The sequence below is a fragment of the Podarcis liolepis genome (assembly GCF_965112155.1).
Source record: "Podarcis liolepis genome assembly, chromosome: Z".
Lineage (NCBI taxonomy): Eukaryota > Metazoa > Chordata > Lepidosauria > Squamata > Lacertidae > Podarcis > Podarcis liolepis.
In genome coordinates, this window is record NC_139570.1 from 35,787,814 (window position 1) to 35,808,959 (window position 21,146).

Consider the following 21,146-nt stretch of genomic DNA (forward strand, 5'->3'; position numbering starts at 1 on the left):
CCCTTTTAACTCTATTATTCTATTATTCATGAGTTCTCATGGGAGCCTCCCAGAGCCTACGTGAGACCTTCCCAGGGCACAGTAAGCAAGGCAGAGAGCTTAAAAGTTCTCTTAAAAGCTCTCTAGTTTGTATGGGCAGGGGGGCAAGGCCTGCTCAGTGAGCCAGCTCCAGGAAGGGAGAAATAGCTATGGGGGATGTTGTTCCTGGGTTGTTCTGGCTATGCACAGTTTCAGCTTTATGAGCAATCTCCCAGAACCTGACACCCATGCAATTTGCAAGACACCTGCATGAATATAATTGTGCCCCAAACTATGCCCAACTTCCTCTTCTGAAAAAGAATAAAATAAAACCTCTCTCTTGCGCTGAAGCAAAGAGGATTTTTATTCTGAAAAGCAATGGGTTTTTCCTCCTGCCTTCTCCTCGTCCTTTGTTGAAGGTCTTTGACATCTCCAGAGGGTCTTTAAGCAGTTACATAATAAGCAAAAAAATAAGCAACAGACGGAGCCAGAACGTGCTCCCCTCGCCGATGAGGAAAGGGAGCAGGGGCCAAGTTTTATACTATATCGGAAACTTGCATTTCTGCATTCCTCAGCCAAAGGGTCTGCAGTGTTGATGGAGTGTCGCATTATTCAGGACCAGTGGCGGTGGCTGGTGCTCATTGGGCCCACGGGCAGAAGTCAAGGGCTACAACAGTAGGTGGAGCCAGAGCCAGTTATTGGTGGGGCCAGAGCCAATGACAGCCAGAGGCAACTAATTCTACTTTTGCCCCTAACTTGCTCCCTGCTGAGTTCTACAAGGGCAACAACGAAACTGAGGAGGAGGAAGCCGGCAGGCAGCAACTGCCTGCCCCCACAAGCTGTAGGTAAGAAGGCAGGCAGAGTAGACCCACTGAAATAAGCAGACATGACTCTGAGCAGACTATGTCTACATTTACACTATGATACAACAGTCATGGCTCCCCCCATCCCCAAATCCTGGGAGCTGTAGTTTGTGAAGGGTGCTGATAATTATAAGACCCTCATTCCCCTCACAGAGCTATGGAAGAGGGATTGACTGTTAAGCCATCTTGGGAACTGTAGCTCTGTGAGGGGAATGGGGGTCTCCTAGCAACTCTCAGCACCTTTCACAAACTACAGCTCCCAGGATTCTTTATAAGAGGGTTAGACAAATTAATGGAGGGTGGCTATGCTCTGTTTCCATGGTCAGAGGCAATCAAGCTTCTGAATACCAGTTGCTGGAAGCCACAGGAGGTGAGAGGGCTCTTGTGCTGGGGTCCCAGTTGAGGTTTTCCCACAGGAATTTGGCTGACCACTGTGAGGAAAAGATGCTGGATTCGGTGGGCCATTGGTTTGATGCACCAGCCAGGCTCTTCTTCTGGTCTTATCTAATACCAGAATCGCAGCATTCCCCATAGTTGCCCTCCAGCCTGCCTGCTATCAAGCCACTTAGTTTGTCCACATTTCCGTAAGGCAGATGACACGGTGGATGCTTTCTGGAACACAAGTGAGACTGAGATGCTTATTAAGAGATTATGGGACCAGTTGCCAGGAACAACAGTTAAGTATAAATTGCATCAAGACTAAGTTGGTGGTGTTTGAAAGCCGCCCTCCGTCTCATAAATAGACTCTTGATGACTGAGAAATTGAACAAGTCAGATGCATTTAACTGCCTGTGGGTTTGTTTGTTTCTTTGTTTTGGCAATTGGAATACGCTAACCAAGATCCCTGCAGTTTCTGGATTTGTAAGAGCTCAGCTGCCCCGAGGAAAGGTTTCTCCTCAACTGATGTATGGGGCAGAAGTATAGGGACTACTGGAGACAGATCAATTAGAAGCCCCACAGCAAAATTTCTTTTTAAAAGGTATGCATTGCCTGTTCTACCCTGTTCTGTGTTGCAGCCTGTTTCAGAGCAGGGGGAAAGCTTATAGCTACAAGGCTTCATGTTTTGTTTTATTGCAGTCAGCCCATATCTCAAAAAGGGTGTTGTAGATAAGGGAGGAAGGGATCTGTCAATTTCAGTTTGGCTCCAGTGCTGTTGGCACACAGCGCCTGAGTTTCACATTATCAGGAGCCAGGGACAGGCGAATCCGTCAATTACAGCTCCCCCTCCATTTCTTCTTGTTCCAACCCTAAATTCCATTCTCCACATTTCTGCAGCAATTTGCAATTGTAAGTCCCCATGAAAACTGGTCAGCAAATTTTTAGTGCACATTTCTCCTAATAAACACAATTTTAATGCAGTTTTGAGCAATGCACAGATGTTCGTAACACAATGATTGTTTGCCTGTTGTTCTCAATAATATAGCCGTCTTTATGCACACTCTTTCTGCATATACGTTCATTTTTATTAATGTTTTTTATTGGATAGCTGCATTCCCCTCCCTCCCTCTTCAAACAGATCCAACCAACTCCGTCCCAACTTAAGCTGCACATAGACCCCTGTGACAACGTTCAGCATTCTGTGTCTACTGACCACAAACTAACAACTCCCTCTTGTTTCTCACAGTCACCCTGTTTAGTTTCCAGCGCTCTTCACATGCAGCAGCACCTGTCTTTGGTATTATCAGGAGCAGGGGCGGGTTTATCCATCCATTCCGGTTTCTCTCTGTTTTTCATTTTCCCAACCTTAGGTTCAGTTCTCCACATTTCCATAACAGTTTGAAAAAAGGGTTTAATTCTTTAAAGAAGTCATCATGTAAATTCATCAGCATTTTAGTATGATCCCCCCCACCTAAAATGCAGAAGTCTGTACAGTTTTACCTAAAATACACATTTGCAAAGACATTTTTAAAATGTTCTTTTTGACAATATATGCATTTTATGCATACTTTGCCCTCATATACACATTGTTTGGCTGGAGAACTACATTCCAAAATTCAGAAATGTGTGAATTTCAACAGATGGCTATGTTTTGCTTCACATAATGTTGCAGAAAATGTGAATTGGGTTGGTTTGCCTTTAAACTAAATTGAAAATAAAATGGCCAGTATCATTATTCCATTATAAAAATCTTATGGCACAACCACATTTGGAATACCATGTGTGGTTTTGGTCACCTCACCTCAAAAAGGATACTGCAGAGCTGAAAAAGGTTCAGATAAGGGCAACCCAAAAGATTAAGGAGTGACTCCCCTATGTGGAAAGCTTGCAGTGTTTGGCAGATAAAATGTGAGTAACAGGTTAAAATTTTGCACGGTGTGAGGAAAGAGGATAGAGAAAACTTTCTTTCATAACACTAGAACTCATCAATATCCAATGAAGTTGAATGGCAGAAGATTGAGGACAGATAAAAGGAAGGACTTCTTCACACAGCACAGTTAAACTATGGAACTCACTTCAACAGGAGGTAGTGATGGCCACCAACTAGGATGGCTTTAACAGATGATTAAACATGGCTATGGTCTACGGTCAGAGGCAGTAATGCTTCTGAAATACCAATTGCTGGAAACTACAGGGGAGGAGAGGGACTCAGGTTGCGCTGTGGGTTAAACCACAAAGCCTAGGACTTGCCAATCAGAAGGTCAGCGGTTTGAATCCCCGCGACGGGGTGAGCTCCTGTTGCTCGGTCCCTGCTCCTGCCAACCTAGCAGTTCGAAAGCACGTCAAAGTGCAAGTAGATAAATAGGTACCGCTCCGGTGGGAAGGTAAACGGCGTTTCCGTGCGCTGCTCTGGTTCGCCAGAAGCGGCTTAGACATGCTGGTCACATGACCCGGAAGCTGTACGCCGGCTCCCTCGGCCAATAAAGTGAGATGAGCACCGCAACCCCAGAGTCAGCCACGACTGGACCTAATGGTCAGGGGTCCCTTTACCTTTACAGGGGAGGAGACAGCTCTTAATGGTCAAATCCTACTTGTGGGATTCCCACAATAGGCATCTGGTTGGCCACTGTGAGAACAGGATGGTGGCTCTTTGACCTGTTCCAGCAGGCTCTTTTTCCATTCTTTCTCCAGTGTTGGAAGAAGAAGGAGAAGAGGAGGAGGAGGAGGAGTTTGGATTTGATAGCCCGCTTTATCGCTACCCTAAGGAGTCTCAAAGCGGCTAACAATCTCCTTTCCCTTCCTCCCCCACAACAAACACTCTGTGAGGTGAGTGGGGCTGAGAGACTTCAGAGAAGTGTGACTGGCCCAAGGTCACCCAGTAGCTGCATGTGGAGGAGCGGGGAAGCGAACCCAGTTCACCAGATTACAAGTCCACCGCTCATAACCACCACCCCGTGCTTGCTCTTGGAGGCATCAATGCTTCTGAATACCAGTTTCTGGAAGCTGCAGGAGGGAAGAGTGCTCTTCTGCTCAGGCCCTGCTTGTGGGCTTAATGTTGAGGCATCTGGGTGGGCACTGCTGGAAAAGGATGCTGGACTAGATGGGTCATTGGTCTGATCCGGTAGGTTTCTGCTAGGTGATGCCTTAGGTGAGTTTGAGCCCGGTGTGCAAAACCTCAGAATTACCTGGAAGGAAATGCTGCTAGGTGATTAAATACAGGGTGATTAAAATGATTTTTTTTGGGGGGGGGGAGTTGCAGCTGTCACAATGGCTGTTAAACCTATTCTGAAAAAGCAAAGCACCTCTAACAGGCCCACAAAGCAGAATGCTTAAGAACTCCTGCTTGTTATGTGGTGAGATTGGGTGAGGTGAGACCCAGCTGGTGTGAAATGAGAGCTGTTATTTTTCACCTATTCCCCCCTTCTTCCATCTCCATCTCGTAGGGATCAGAGCTTTATGCTCTGACTGACAGATCACATTTCGGAGAATGAAAGGAGCCGGGAGAATAAAGCCGCTCTCCCGGCCTGGGGAACGAACACGGCAGAACGAAGGAGCTTGTCTCACCAAAGGGGAAAGCAGATGAGGGGTTGATACAACAGCCTCATCTCATCCTCCAAGCCCCTTGCAAGCTTGGAAAAGCACAGCGATGCACAGAACAAGCAGTCACTCGGGGCAAATGATCGGGTGCTTTTTGATCGGGAAGGCCGGTGGGGAGAGAGAGCATGTCTCATCCATGGAACTGCCCGGGAACCAGCACCGAGATGCTGGCTGGAACATTCTTGGCTCATTTCAAGCTCTGCACCACCCTTGAGGGCACCCCGAGGAAATAGGAATGAGTGATTAGAAGAGGACAGGAGTCTGACGGCACATTCCAAAGTTCTTTGCTACATATCCTTGAACCCAAATCACCCTCTAATGAAGCATCTCTGATATAGCAAAGGGGAAAGAGATGCTATTAAGAACATAAAAAAATAAGAAGAGGCTGCTGGATCAGACCAGTGGCCCATCTAGACCAGCCTCCTGTTCTCACAGTGGCCAACCAGATGCCCCAATGGGAAACTATCAAGAAGGACCCAAGCACATGAGGACTCTCCCCTCCTGCGGTTTCCAGCATTGGTGTGCAGAAGCAAAACTGTGGAGGCAGAGCAAAGCCATTGTAGCTATAAAGCAGATTCAGGGCAGCACGACTGGTCCCTCCACACCGGGAGCCAAGCCAAGGGGGGCGCCACAACTATGATGGAGTACACACTCAGAATGGAAGGCAAGAGGTGGGTTGAATTTTGGCCTTGCACAGGGGCCACTGAATTTTGAAAGACCCAAGTCCACCCCTGTTGTAGCTAGCAGTCATTGATAGCCTTGTGCTCCTCCATGTCTAATTCTCTTTTTAAAGCCATCTAAGTTGGTGGAGTGAGTTCCATTGTTCAACTGTCTGCTGCATGAAGAAGTCCTTTCATTCGCTTATACTGCATCATCTATCAATGGCTACCAACCATGATGGCTTGGCTTTGCCTCCATGGTCAGAGTCAGTAATGCTTCTGATCACCAGTTGCTGGAATCTGCAAGAGGGGAGAGTGTCCTTGTGCTCAGATCCTGCTAGCAAATTTCCCTTTAAGGCATCTGGTTGGCCACTGTGTGAACAGGATGCTGGACTAGATGGGCCACTGGCCTGATCCAGCAGGGTAGTCCTTATGGCCTTACTCTGTTACCACAATGTGTGGGTGATGGCTGGTTGTGAACCATAGCTTTAAAATGACATTTGACAAATTCCCAGAGGGTAAGGCTATCCATGGTTACTAGTTAGGATGGTCGCCTGCTACCTCCTAGATCATAAGAATATAACCTAAGAAGAGCCCTGCTGGACAGCCCTGTGATCAATCAAGCTTTGCCTGCTATCAGGTTCCAAGTCAACCCATCTCCACCACTTGAGGCAGCAACATCTCCAAGGCTCCACCTCCTGTCAGTAAAAAAACAAAACCCTCTAGGCTTGACTGCACACATAACAACATTTCTCAGGGTCCAACTCCTGACACAGCAAACCCCATGGGCTCCATCCCATGGCACGGCTGCTGATGCAGCAAATGTTTCTAGGCTCTGCCGCTGTTGTGCTAGAAACTACCCCATTCTGCCTCCTGATCCATTAAGAACTCATCAAGCTCCACCTTTTGCCCAGTCAAAGCCCATCCTGGCTCCACCTAACCGCTCAAATGTTTTTCAAATCACTGGTGACAACCCTAAGCCACTATGCGTAGCGTTTGCCTTTGAACCACTTCATTTCCACTTTTGCTCAGCCACAGAGAGGACTTCAGGAGGGTGCACACTAGTTTAGACCTGTCTGTTCAAAAGAGACCATGATTAAAAGTCCTATCTGCTTAAAAGAGACACGATTAGCTAGCCTCACCCTTTATGTTAGTCATTTCCAACCTCTGTGCCAACAGCATTTAAACAATGGAAAGGCAGTGAGCTCAAAGGAGCCAGTCCCAGGGGTGCTTACCTGCTGTTCAAAAGCACCGGGGGAGGGGGAGAACCCCAAAAGACTCATTCAGCACAGTGGTAGAGATACCTTCATTTGCCTTTGTGATGTATAGAATGCCCCCCTCTTTTCTTGACATGTTCTGTTGTTATGCAACAGACCAGTATTGTTTGTTAATGGTTTTGCTTCGTTCACTCCTGTATACGGCATCATAAAAACTCAATTTTTTAAAAACAGTGCACTAGAGCGGTAGAAATTCAAGTTCTGGGCAAATTGTTGCAGAATCTGTATGGATGCTGAAAACCTCAGCTAGGTTTCGCGAGAGATGCAAGATTGAAGTCGCCCTCCCTCCTCACGCCAAGTGCTAGACAGCAGATGGTAGAAGTTCCATGGGAGAGCTCTAAGATGCATGCAGCTGGAGGGAGGCAGAGAGAGGAAGGAGCAGCCAAAATCTGTCCCACGAGATGCCCAGCAGGGAGTCAGGGGTAGCATAACTGATGCTTTTATCTCACCTGCAGCTGCAGGGAATTATGACAGAGAGGGAGGTGGGGGCAGAGCTGGCACCAGAGTTTTCATAGGCTCTGGACAACAGAATGCCAGCATAGCTCCTTAGTCCCATTTTGCTGCTAGACATGTGAAAAGAAGATAATGGCTTTGAGCATGTACAATAGGCTTCCTTCTTACATCACTGCATAATAACCACTGCCAACCTCCAAACATCGGAAATTTGTCATGGCCCTAAATCCTGAGCAGTATTCTTTTACCATGGAATCACAGAATTGTAGAGTTGGAAGGGACCCTGGGGGCCATCTAGTCCAGCCCCTTGCACTACAGGATTCACAGCTAAAGAATCCCTGGCAGATGACCATCCAACTTCTGTTTGAAAACCTCCTCCAAAGGAGTTTGTTCCACTGTCAAACAGCTTCTGCTGTCAGAAAGTTCTTCCTAATGTTTAGCTGGAATCTCCTTTCTTGTCTTTTGAGTCTTTTCAAACTGTGAACCAAAGACCAAGCCCACACAAAGCTGCCTTAATCTGAGACAGACCGTTCATCCATTTACCTCAGTATCATCTACACTGACTGTCAGCAGTAGTCCAGGGTCCCAGACAAGAGTCTTTTCCATCCCTGCCCTCAGACACATGGGGTTGAACATGGGACCTTCTGAATGTGCAGCAAAACTTCTACCACTGAGAGGCTGCAAACCAGAACAGCTATGCTCTGCCAGAACAGTGGGAAGCAGTAATCCTTCTGAATACCAGTTGCTGTGAGAAGGCTCTCGTGCCCAGGCTCTGCTTGCATCCACAAGCATCCAAGTGGCCACAGTGGGAACATGAGACTGGACTAGATGGGGCACTGGCCTGATTCAGCAGGTTCTTCTTGTGATGAAGGAGAGGATAGAAATCTAATAGCTGTCACAGATTCATCCATAAGGTTGTCTTAAATATTTGAATATCCTTTTGTCATCTCCCCCCTGGACACACGGTAATCTTCTTTTCTGTAAGCTAAACACCCTCTGCTCTTTCAGCCCATCCTCTTGGATTTGTCTTCGCAAGTCCCTTTATCGTCTTCAATACACTAATCTGAAATCCCTTCCCAATTGATCAACATCTGAGGATCACCAGGACTGAACTTGCTTCTCTGAATCACAGGTGGTGCCGGGGGGAGGAATTGAGGGGGGAGGCCAGGACACCTTCTTCCCCCAGCAAGTACTTCACATGTGCACACACACCATTGCTGGACCCTCCTGGTTATTTGAAGGCCCTTTTTACATCATTAGAACACTTTTATTGCTGTTGGTCGATACATCCTAAGGACTCCTGAGCATGCTTATTTGAAAGTTAACTCCATCAAAAATCAATAGGGCTTAACTTCAGAGAGAAAATATATTTTGGGGTGGGAGCGTCCATGTGAAATATATATACCATTATTTCTCTTTTGGAAATCTAACATGAGTAGTGGAGGCTGGTTCATGAAAGCAAGTGTGGTACTGCCCAAACAATATCAGTCTGCCCCCCCCCCCCCTGTACAGCTACCTGACCTCCTATGACCTGGTAGGGAGTAGTCCTGGATTCATCTGCTATTGGTCCTCCTGGCTTCCACCCCACCAGTGCCAAAGAGTCCCAGCCACCATAGATTGGTTGGCTCTGCTTGTCATTGGCCCTTGCTCCACCTTTCATTGGCTCTGGCGCCACCTATTGTTGGCTTTGTGGCTATCTACCTTCAGTGGTGGAGCTTCAAGCTTCAGCGGGGGGTGGGGGAGGAGAGCAGTCAAGGGGGCATGGCTGGGGTGCGTCCCGGGGGTGTGGCACGCCGCCTGCAGGGGCATGGCACGTGTCCTGGGGGCATGGTGTGCCTCCTGTAGGGGTGGGGGCAGCCACGATGGCACCCCACCGGGATCGTGCCGTCGGGGGCAGTGTGCTCTCCCCACACCCCTGTTCCTCCACCGGTGTCTACCATGCCAGTCCCAAAAGTTGCCAGCCATCACTGCTATGAGCACATTCTCCCCAAAGCAATAGCCATTGACTGTTTCAAGTATGAGCTGTTGCTGTTGTAGTAGTAGTAGTTATTATTACTATTAATTTATTAATCACCTTCCTATACCACCATCTCCAGGCAATTTATGCCTAACAGTTTTTTGGTTTTTTTTAATACAGAAACTATATTTAAAACAAGATTGAAACCCTAACAAGTGGACACTCATGGTAAAGACTCATTTATCCAACTGGGGAAACCTATCTCTGGTTGTTTTCAGATAGTGCAGAAAGCGGGCACCTCTGTCTCTCAAAGAGGAATGCTGTTCCACAGAACAGGGGCAGCCACATGGAAGGCCCTGCTGTGAATAACTTCAGAGTGGGTTACTGAGATCTTTGGAACTTCTCAGAGAAACTTTCCCACAATATGCCCAGATCTACTGGGTGTATAAGGAATAAGATGGTCTCTCAAGTAACCTGGTCCTAAGCTGTACAGGGACTTACAGGTTAGTATCAAAACTTTGAACTTGGCCTGGTAGCAGATTGACAGCCAGTGCAAATCAAGTAGGGTATTATATGCTGGTGGTAATTTATCCTCACAAGCAACCTAGGTGTCATGTTCTACACCATCTGTAAGCCTCTTGACCAACCCCAAGGCTAACCTTCCCAAGAGTACATTGCAGTAATGCAACCATGAGGAAGAGTGCAGAGTCCAGTTGCAGAATTCAAGCTTTGTATATAGAAAGTCCCCAGGTTTGGTCTCTGGAATCTCCAGTTTTAAAACCAGAGTTGCAGTTAATGGGTGAGTAAGGGGAAAGTCTCCCTTTGCTTGAGCCCCCAGAGAACTGTTCACAGTCAGTCAATACTGAACTAGATGCTGAATAAAACAGGATTATGCAGCCAGGCTGCAGCTCAGTAGCAGAGCACATGCTTTGCATGCAGAATGCCCCGGATCTAATCCCTGGCATCTCAAACTACAAAAGGAAATTGGGCAGAAATTGGGACTGGGATCCCTGGAGATCTACATCAGTCAAAGCAGCTAGCAAAGCTAGCCGGTGGTGTGACTCTGTAACAAAGCAGTTTTTATAGGCTGATCATCTCTTCTGACTTCCAAACAAAGGTGCCCACGTTCTCAGGTAGATAAGACAGCGCTCAGAACTTAAGGCTGGTTGCTCTTTTGCCTGGCTCTTTTAGGCATGAACTTAAGGGCACACATCTGGGGCCCGAAGCATGAGGTAGCTATGTACTCTGCCCCTGAGTGCATGGGCATCCAATGAAGCTGCATTCTAGAAGACTCAGGACAGACAAAGCAAAGGACTTATTCACACAGCACACAGTTAAAACTATGGAACTTGCTCCCACAATGGAGGCAGCGATGGCCACCAACCTGGATGGCTTTAAAAGAAGATATATGGAGGATAAGGCTAATTAATGGAGGATGGTGCTGTGGGTTAAACCACAGAGCCTAGGACTTGCTGATCAGAAGGTCGGTAGTTCGAATCCCCACAATGGGGTGAGCTCCCTGCTCCTGCCAACCTAGCAGTTCAAAAGCACATCCAAGTGCAAGTAGATAAATAGGTACCGTTCCGGCGGGAAGGTAAACGGCGTTTCTGTGTGCTGCTCTGGTTCGCCAGAAGCGGCTTAGTCATGCTGGCCACATGACCCGGAAGCTGTACACAGGCTCCCTCAGCCAATAAAGCGAGATGAGCGCCGCAACACCAGAGTCACTCACGACTGGACCTAATGGTCAGAGGTCCCTTTACCTTTACCTTTAAGGCTACTAGACATAACGACTATGTTCTGCTTCCAAGGTCAGAGGCAGTAATAATTCTGAATCCCAGGTGTTGGAAACCACAGGAGGTGAGTGCTCTTGTGCTCAGGTCCTGCTTGTGGGTTTCCCACAGGTATATGGTTGGTTTCTGTGAGAACAGGATGCTGGACTAGATGAGCCAATGGCCTGATTCAGCAAGGCTTGTCCTATGTTCTCCCTCCACTGTCTGAAGCTGTGTGCCTCTGAATACCAGATGCTAGGGAACACAAGCTAGGAGAGTGCTGTTGCATGTGCCTTCCTTCCTGGATGGCCACTGTGGGAAGCAGAAAGCTGGACTAGATGGACCATAGGCCTGATCCTGAAGGCTCTTATAAGAAAGGGGGAACTCACGGGTTTCCTTGAGCCCATGGCATTGACATGATCTATACCATACATTCCTTACCAATATGAAGCAATAACTATCCTGTTGCAGCCCTTCCAAGGCAAAACACTCCAGGGCTTAACCAGATCACTGAGAAACAAGCTGGTGTTGAACCATGACTTGCAACGTAATTCCTTCTGAATGTGCTGCATGATACTTTTCTGGCTTACAAACACACACACACACAATCACACACACACACACACACACACACACACACAAAGTTTCACAACTTCCTTTTTAAAAAAAAAACAAAAAACGGTTGTGTTTCACCTCCTGCTGTGATAACAAGGATTGATCCCCTTCATGGTACTTCTTTCCTGTAATCTAGTCTGAGCCACCGCATCTGTTGCCTTCCTAGGGAGGATTTTACACCGCACAGCACTTTTAAGTGGGATTGTGGTCTGGGAGGATTAGATCTCATGCTCCCAAATCTCAGAGAACCTGGTTGTCTTCCTGACAAGGCACTCACTAACCTAATCAGCTGTGAAAGACACTTTCAAACATTGGCAAAGGCAGGTTCTACGCCCGCCTTACAAAAGTGCCCTCATCAAATTCAGTACAAACATCTCATTTTGCATGTGTTGGAAAAGAAAAAGGATTACAGACGTTTCCAACAGCCTAAACAGGAGGGATGTTTATAGACTGGGACGAGCTATTGGCTGGTGCATGTGATATCAACAACCCAATTTTCCTCTGCCTGGACCTAAAGCACTTTAGCAACTTTTAAATGAGCACTTCCACAATTCTTTCTTTCATGCCAAAGAATGAGCCCATAAGAAAGCATCATTTGTATGTCAAAGGATAGTAACAAAAATACTAGGGGCTGCCCCCTTGCTCATATTGCTCACCAACCCTGCCTGTGTCCCAACATCCCTGCTTTATTCAAAACTATGCTGTTGTTTAAAATTGCCATTTTAAAACCTGCCTTCTCTTTTGCCTTCTGCCCCAACTTCATGCAAATACAGGATTCGGATGAGACACTACAAATTCTTCAGTGGGGATTTTGTGATGACACCCTTACATTTTAATGTATATAGGAAGAAATAACCATTTTTTAAAAAAATTAAAAGTAAGTGTGGTCTGGAAAATGTTTTTGAAATGCTTTAGATAGCAGCTGGGGAAGGTGGTAGTGATCTGATCAGGATTAGAACTTTGGTGTGTAGGAAGGTGGGGAGAATTGCAGCAATGGGCAAGATTAACACTTCCCACCTTAATCTATCTGATTTCCCCAATTTCAGATTGGGATCCCCCAAACAAAGCTGCTTATTCCCCCCTAAAGGGAAAAATGTGATTCCTGCATTGCAAGTTGGACTAGATGCGTCCCTTTCAATTCCACAGTTCGGTGATTCTGTGATTCTGTGTGGCCAATTCTAAGTAGAGAAGTTAAAAACACTTTTAGAGAAATGTGTTTCTCTAAAAGACTAATTTTGAATATGCTTTTTTATTCTTTTTTTAATGCAAAATGGCCTAAGATTCTGTGACAACCACCTTCATCAGATGGTGCATTGAGACAACTGAGGAAGCTGGTTGTCATCTCTGAACATTCATTCCATTTTCTACTAGAAAGAACCTTATTCAGAGCTAGTCTCAAGGGGCGCTCAAACACATTTCTCTTTATTCCTGAAGACAAACATGGCTTTTGTATTGATATCAGTTAACGTGACATGTCATTTGGCTCTGAAAATTAGGCCAAACTCAGTAGGTCAAACTATACACTCTGGGATGTATTCAAATAAGTTTTTTTTCCCCAGAACAAACCCATTGAAATTGAAAAATATTAAGTTAGGTCTATTCATTTCAATAGGTTTACTCTGAGTAAACCTTAATTTAAAAAACTCTATTTTAGTAATAGTATGGCTGGTTTTGTTTTGTTTTGCCTAGTCATCATAGAAAGGGAAAGTAATCACATAGGGAGGGCCCTGATCCAGAAAACAGCACCTTTGGAGGCAACAGTGACCCAGTGTGGTACAATGGTTAGAGTGCAGGACAAGGGCTTGGGAGACCAGGATTCAAATCCACCACTCAGTCATGAAGCTCACTTGGTGAGCTTTGGCCAGACACTTGCTCATAGCCCAACATTCCTCACAGGGTTGTTGTGATGATTACATGGGGAGATGGAGAAGTATGTAATTGAGCTTCTTGAAGGAAAGGTGGGATAAAATGTAATAAATGAAGCAAGAGGAGGTGGAGGAGGAGGAGGAGAGAAAGCCCCCAATCTTTCTTGGGAGAGGGGAGAGTACATGGCTGCTTTTCCTTCAAAATAAAAGTGTAGTGATAATGTGTACTTAAGTCCCTTGCAAACCATAATGTATTGAAGGGTTAAGTGGCTAGACAAGAGTCCCATTATGAGAAGCCTACAAGCAGTACCTGAGTGCAACAACCATTCTTCTCACTTGTGCTTCCCAGCAACTGATACTCAGAAACAGATTGCCTCTGACAGCGGAGGCAGAACACAGGGCAGTAAGCTTTAGTTGGTAAGTGAATACTGTAAACTGAAGCATTAGTTGGTTCATTAGGAAAGGTACATTTCAATATTTGAGACTTGAGAGCCTGTAAATATGCCAGTATATTTTTTGGAAGCTACTTTGAGTTTAGTATGTTAACTGCAACAGCAGACCTTACTGTTTACAATTTGACATGCACACACCACAAGCAGGCTCTGTATCCTTGTCCTACACAAAGGTCCCAACCAGTTAGGGATCACCTACTGAATGCACTCACAGAGTTGTGAAGCCAGAAAAGAGAGCTCACGACCTTCCAGATGCTGTTGGACTCTAACTCCCATCAGCCCCAGTCAACAACTGCCAATAGTCAGGGACAATGAGAGTTGGAGTCCAACAATTCATGGAGAGTCACAAGTTCTCTCCCCAACTCTCAACACACGTTATGTGTAGGGCCTGCTATCCACAGCTGCAGTCTTTTGCACACTAAAACTGGAAGTAAATTCTACTGAAATCAGCAGATGGGCCGGCGGAGGGGAGGAGACACATACACAAAAGGAAGGACAGCGAATCTGATGTCTCCGCTAAACATTAGAATGGAAGTCATATTATCAAAATCCTTGGCAGGGAGGAAGCAGTACAAGGAAAATCCTTTTGCAAAGAAATTACCCAATTTTGGCTGTTACAAGGTCTGCTGATTTGAGAGATTTGGGAAGGGAGAGAACAGGCAGAGAAACATATTCTAGATGAGAAAGGGTGGTTTATCAAGTCTCCTTTGTTTCGGTAGGGGGACAGGGGTCTGATGCCCCAAAATGGTCCTACAGATCTAGCACCCAGTGAGTAGCACGTGTAGCATAAAATGTGGTGTGTTTCCACCCTTCTCACGGGAGGATGGAAGGTTCAGAGAGAACTAGGCTGAGGCAGCAAAGGGTTGTTGGCAGGAACAAACAGGGAGTTGCATCTCTGTGGCAAAGCTCTGCATGGAGGATGGAGAGAGGTGTGTGCATGTAAACATAGAAACAAGTCTAAAGTAACATTTGCATCCATTGCTTGTCCTTCTTTCCCCTCTGGCTCCCCACATGTCGCTGGAATGTGCCCCCCCCAAAGGAATGTGGCCCTTGGGTTTAAAAAGTTTCCCCACCCCGACATAGATTATTTAACATTACTGTTGCACACTTCTCCAGGCTACCGTATTTTTCGCTCTATAAGATACACTTTTTCCCTCCTAAAAAGTAAGGGGAAATGTGTGTGCGTCTTATGGAGTGAATGCAGGCTGCGCAGCTATCCCAGAAGCCAGAACAGCAAGAGGGATCGCAGCGAAAGCGGCAATCCCTCTTGCTGTTCTGGCTTCTGGAATTCAGAATATATATTTTTTCTTGTTTTCCTCCTCTAAAAACTAGATGCGTCTTATGGTCTGGTGCGTCTTATGGAGCGAAAAATACGGTATTTTACTTCTACTACTGCAAACTCCTCCTTAAAAGGCGGCTAGTCTTCATTGCGCCAGGCTTCATGCACATTCCCAGCAGCACAGGCAGTGCTTCCTGTGTATGAGTTTGTTCTTTAACGATCCTAAACAGCACTTCATCCAAATTGACCCCAGGGTGCTGTGTAATACTAATAACAATAATCAATTTACAACAGTGGAATATAAATCTTGTTTAAAATAAGTAAGAAGCTTACAATATCCCTGCTGGTGCAGGCCAAAGGGGGCCCATGTAGTCAGAGGCAGTAATACTTCTGATCAACTGCAGGGGAGACTTGCTCTTCTGCTCAGGTCCTGCTTGCAGTTTTCCTACTGAAGCATCTGGTTAGTCACTGGGAGGACAGGATGCCAGACTAGATGGGCCATTGGCCTGATCCAGCAGGCATTTCTTATGTTCTTATGGCCAGTCATGACACCCAGAAGCTAGACTTGAAGGCAGCAGTTCTCGCTAGTTGTTTGTCTCTGGCATCTAAAGTAGTAAACTGCTTCTAAGCCTGGAGGTTATGTTACAATTGTGTATTGAAGGTGCTGGAGGCTTGCCCATTTGGGTGAAAAGGGCATCGCCCCACCAACCTTTCCCCCCAGGCAAAACCCACTTGCCTGTCTTCTTACTCGCAAGGAGTCCAGCGGGTGCCCCTGGGTTTCAGCTTCTTCCTCCTTAGTCTCAGTGTCGCCCCTTGTAGAAGGGGTAGGAGACAAAATTAGAATTAGTTGGCTCCACTTCTAATTGGCTCTGGCTCTGCCTACAGCTTGTCTTCTGCCTACTATCATCAAGAGCCACTGTGGTGTAGTGGTTAGAGCACTAGACTAATCCCCACCCGGCCATGAAGTTCACTGGGAGACACTGAGCCACTCACTACCTTTCTTAGCCTAACCTACCTCACAGGATTGTTGTGGGGATTAAAATGAAGAGTTGGAGAGAACCATGTACATGCAAATGCAGTCAGTCAATCAATCAATCAATCAATCAATCAATACCATTTCTTGCAACAACAAAGTGCCTCTGGGCTCACAAAGGAACATGTGAGTTTTCTATAGGCGCTTTGGAGAGGGGGGGGGTGCAAGGTGGGGAGTGTCATTTCCCCTCTCCCCCAGCCTGTTTATCCATTTGCCTGTCTTGTGGCTCAGCCTCTGAGTCAGAGAGAAAGAGAGTGACATTCTGTCTGTAAATAAATAAACTAAATAATTCAAGGAGGATTTTGCCAACAGCCAGCAACACAGGTTCCAAGAGGGTCCCTGGGGAAGGTTGCGTGTGTGTGCAGGAGGGTGAAGCTGGGAGTGAATGTACAGAGCCTGCCATCCTGAAACTCCAGCGAGAGACCTGTGCACGCCTGCTAATCTCGCACAAACAGAGGTGAGGGTTGCCAGGGCGGATGATGGGCTCCCAGCCACCCAACTCCACAGTGGTTCAGAGAGAGCACCTGTTCCAAAGACTGCTGCTAGCCATGCACCTGCGTCCTCCACCCCTATCCTGGCAGCAGTGGATGACCGGATGCCACTCAACTTGGCAGCATAGGGAAGGGGGTGACGGTTTGAAGAGGACAGCCCAGAGCTCAGCAGCAGAACATCTGTTTTGCATGCAGAAGGTCTCAGGTTCAGTCCCCAAGAGCACCTCCAGGTGGGGCCGGGAAAGATTCCCTGCCTGAAAGCTCTGGAGAGCAGCTGCCGTCAGTGCAGACAATCTTGGGCTAGATGGACCCATGTCTGAGTTATGCTAAGTTCTTTTTAAAAAACCAGTCTTTTCTTCAGAGCCACAAGGTCTGTGATCTTAGAATTGTAGAGTTGGGAGGGACCCTAAGGATCATCTAGTCCAACCCCCCTGCAATGCAATATTGCTTTATTTTTAGGGAAAGAGCCGTAGCTCAGTGGCTGGGCATCTTGCCTTGCATGCGGAAGGTCCCAGGCTCAGTCTCCAGGCAGGAGTTGGAGACACAACCATTGCCTGAAACCCTGTAGGGCTACTGCCAGTCAGTGTAGGCAGTCCTGAACTAGATGGTCCAATGGTCTGGCTCTGAACAAGACAGCTTCCTTTGTTCACAGAGAGCATCCATAGCTCAGTTTTAGAGCATCTGTCTGGGAAGCAAAAAGTCCCAGTTTAATCCCTGGCATGGGCTGGGAAACTCTTCCTGCTTGAAACCCCTGGAGAGCTGCCACTGGTCAGTATAGACAGTACTGAGCTTGATGGGGCCAATGGCTTGGCCCAATAAAAACCACTTTCCTATGTTTCTGTTGAAATCAGCCTTTAATTCAGCAACCTAAAGCCTAGAACATGATTTCATTTGATGGGATGGGCTGCTGTATAGTGGTAGGACACCTGCCTGAGACCCCTAGAGAGCAGTTGATCCTGAGCTAACTGGACCAGTGGTCTGTCTCAGTATAAAACACCTATATCTCTATTTAATTCAGCTCTTGATTCAAAATTATGAGGACTCGCATCTTGCTTTGCTTTTCATGGAAAGCTCACAGCTCAGTGGTAAAGCAACTGCTTTGCATGCAGAAGGTCCCAGGTTGAATTGGCATCTCCAGGTTGAATTGGGAAAGACTCCCTGCCTGAAGTCCTGGAGAACTGCTGCCAATCAGTGTGGACAGTACTGAGCTAATTGGACCAATGATCTGACATAAGGCATCCCCTTATGTCCATACTGAATCCCAGAGACTAGGATCCTATTTGTATATTTAATGGAAGGGCCTTGCTTGGCGACAGAACATCTGCTTTGCATGCAGAAAGTCCCAGGTTTGATCCCTGGCATCTCCAGGTAGGGCTGGGAGAGGCTCCCCATCTAAAACCCATGGAGAGCTGGTCCTGAGATAGATCGGCCAGTAGGTTGATTGGCAGCTAAGAGGGAAACCACCTCACATGGCTGAATGGGCAAAGTGTACCATCCGTGTGTCCCCAAATACTTCTACATCTTTTTAATTTTGTGCAAAGATACTGCAGTCACATTGCAGGACTGGGCACAGGAAGGGGAGAGGAGCATCAACAGGAGGATAAAAAAGTTTTTGGGTGGCTGGTTTTCTAAGAAACAGAGAGAAAGCAGTGCATCCTGTATCCTGTCCAATCCAAAGCCTCCAGCCTTTTAATCTAGAGTGACTCTGGATGGAGATGGTTACATCCTCAAGTGCAGAGGAATATTAATATAGCTTGTGTACTGTTGGGAAGGGATCTGATCCTCTTATTTAGCCCCATATTAACCACCTGATTGTAAGTATAAATGGGGGTAACTAATCCAAATTAAACATCCAATTGTGCCCCCCTCCAATTTCCTTTTGTACATCTCTCTTTCTCCATCGATACCAGTTCCTCTCTCCTTCACTCAGGGTTTATCCTCCTACCCCCGTTCTTCTATTCCTTGCCTCTCTTAGACCACCATCCTCACTTAATTTTTTTTAATAAAAAAATGCTTACCTGGGATTTCTCCTGCGGACCGTCTTCCAGCTGAGAGGCTCCCCCCACGTTTTTCCATCGATCGTTGACCATCTTCTGGATAGGGTGGTGAAAAGACTGGTGGAGATAAAACACAGATCCCACAAACGCAACTGAGGGTCGCCCCGGCGATGCCGCAACTCCAAAGTGGTACCCAAGGGGGTGTGATGGAGAGAGTCTCTCTCCCACCACCCCCACCCCGCCCACCAAAAAGAGTTCCAAACGAGAAGCAGGAAGAAGACAGGCAAAGGATTGCTTCCCAAGCGCTGGGAAGAGAAAAGGGCTGGATAGGAAAACGCACAGAGCAATTTTGCCTCCTGGTGGGGTCTTGAGGTTCCTTCCTCTAGCTTAGCAGATCCTTATACCTGCGCTCGTTCGCTCGCTCGCTCGCTCTCCCTCCCTCCCTCCTCCCTCGCTCTTTTTCTGCCAGGATCTCAGGAAGATTTGGAGCGGGGACGGGGAGGGACCTGCCGCATCTGCAAGAAACTGAGGGGGAATCTCTCTCTCTCTGCGTTTCCAGGCAATCCCCTCTTCTTTCTCTTTTTGGCTAGACAAAACAAGCCCACTTTTGCAGGAAGGATGTGCGTGCGTGGCGGGGGGGGGGAGGTAACGAAGGGCTGCTTGAGGGAGGAAAGAAGGAAGGAAGGAAGGAAGGCGATGGTGATGACCCACCTAGAGAAAACTTCCCCTCTTGGGAATGCTGATGGTGGGGCGCGCGCGCGCGCGTATGTTGAAGGGTGGGAGCGGGTACTGAAGCTGTCTGGCCGAAGCTCGCGGCACTTCTGCCGCTTAGGGAAAGCCGAAGCAGGCAGCGCGGCGGGATAAGGTGTGGGGGTGCCGAGACGCGAGGTTCCTCCGCGCGAGCGCGTCAGGCTGGCAGGAGTTTCTTGCGCGTGTGAACTTGGAGACGCGTAGCGAGGCGATCGCCTTCCGCACCTCCGCGCGTTATACTAACTGTTAAGCTACGATACTACTACTAGAAGCATAGTATTGTATAGCTTAGTGCAACTATACTACTATTACTAGTATACATACTAGTATTGCTGTTACTAATACTATCGATATCACAGATGCCACTATTACTACGAATACTGCTGAAAGTAATGTCATTATTAATAATGATAATAATGCAGCAGGCTCTATTCCTTCTCTCCCGAGGGGAACCAACACTCCCAGAAGATGGACACACACATACACTCGTTTACATACAGGAAGGGAGGCGTTCACACACACATAAGTACACACCAGAAAGTTGTTAATGAAAACGTGCCCTATCTTCTAACCGCTCCTCAGTCGCAACTCTCTTTTTCTCCCCTTTACCCACCGCTCTGCAAACTGCTTGGCTTCGGGCTGCGTTCACACGTGCAGCTTCCTTCCTTCCGCACCTGAACAGGGCGCCCTCAAGCGACGCCTGCTGTGTGTGAATAGGCGGGGTGGGGTAGGCACGAACCTTTCCCTCCGCCCAACCACACCACACGGTTACTGAGGTGCCAACTTGAATAAAATATTGTGGGGGCCCAGGTAAGCCCCGCCCTGCATAATCGATCACATGATGCAGTGCACACACACTATTTGAATGGAAATGTCCATCAACTTTGTTGCCTCAAATATTTTATTGCGGGGGTCGAAGCCCCCCAAGGCCTCTAGGAGTTGGCTCCTGTGCACGGTTACATTTTTCCTGGCCCTTCTAGCCCCCAGGCTTCACGAGGGAGCTGCTTCAGTCGCGCGCTCCTTGAGGGCAGAAAACAGGCAGCAAGGTGAAGCGTTTCACATGCCGGGTCCGCTGCGCTACGAGGCTTTGGACAGCCAGTTGTGGCCAGGCAGAACGCCTGCCTGCACGGAATCTCCAGGCAGAGTCAGAGGAATCTCATTTTGTAACCCTGGGGAGCCGCTGCCAGTCAGTGTAAACAATTCTGAGCTAGGTGGGTAAGCGGGCTGACAGTATGGGGCAGATTCCTATGTTCCACTGAGAAACAATGTACATTAGCATCTAAAGAGGATGGGTAGGCTGGAGGACCATTAAATCCAGGGTCTAAAATTACCTAACTGCACCACTGATTTAAGTTATAACTAATCTACACTATGTGAGTGAATTGGCCATTTGAGAGGAAAAAGAATTAAGCTTGCCTGGGTATTCTCTCTCTCTCTCTCTCTCTCTCTCTCTCTCTCTCTCTCTCTCACACACACACACACACACACACACACTACAGAAATTTGTTTATTTTTCTTCCTTTTCTTCCTTCAAAGAACTCAGGGCAGTGTCTATGGTTCTCCTCATCTCACTCACCCATTTCATTCTCACAAGAACCCGTCAAGGTAGAGCAGGTTAAAAATGAGTGGCTGTCCACTGCAGTAGTTAGAGGTTTGGACTGGGACCTGGGAAACTAGGGTTCAAATTCCCCAC

The 21,146-nt window shown here is 47.2% G+C and overlaps 1 protein-coding gene across 2 annotated transcripts in view; it reads right to left on the bottom strand.

Annotated features, from left to right (window-relative positions):
* FIBCD1 (fibrinogen C domain containing 1) overlaps window positions 1–19,528 on the bottom strand; it is a 74,448-nt gene extending 54,920 nt beyond the window's left edge. Inside the window, exons 1-2 of one of the 2 annotated variants that reach the window (XM_083485239.1) lie at window positions 19,415–19,528; window positions 18,725–18,820 (exon numbers count right to left, since the gene is read on the bottom strand). In XM_083485239.1, the coding sequence (XP_083341365.1) occupies window positions 18,725–18,796 (72 nt within the window). In that variant the 5' untranslated portion in view covers window positions 18,797–18,820; window positions 19,415–19,528. Of the gene's footprint in view, window positions 1–18,724; window positions 19,384–19,414 lie in introns of those variants that run through there. The other variant, XM_083485238.1, reaches the window with a different exon arrangement.
* Between the last annotated feature and the right edge of the window lie 1,618 nt (window positions 19,529–21,146).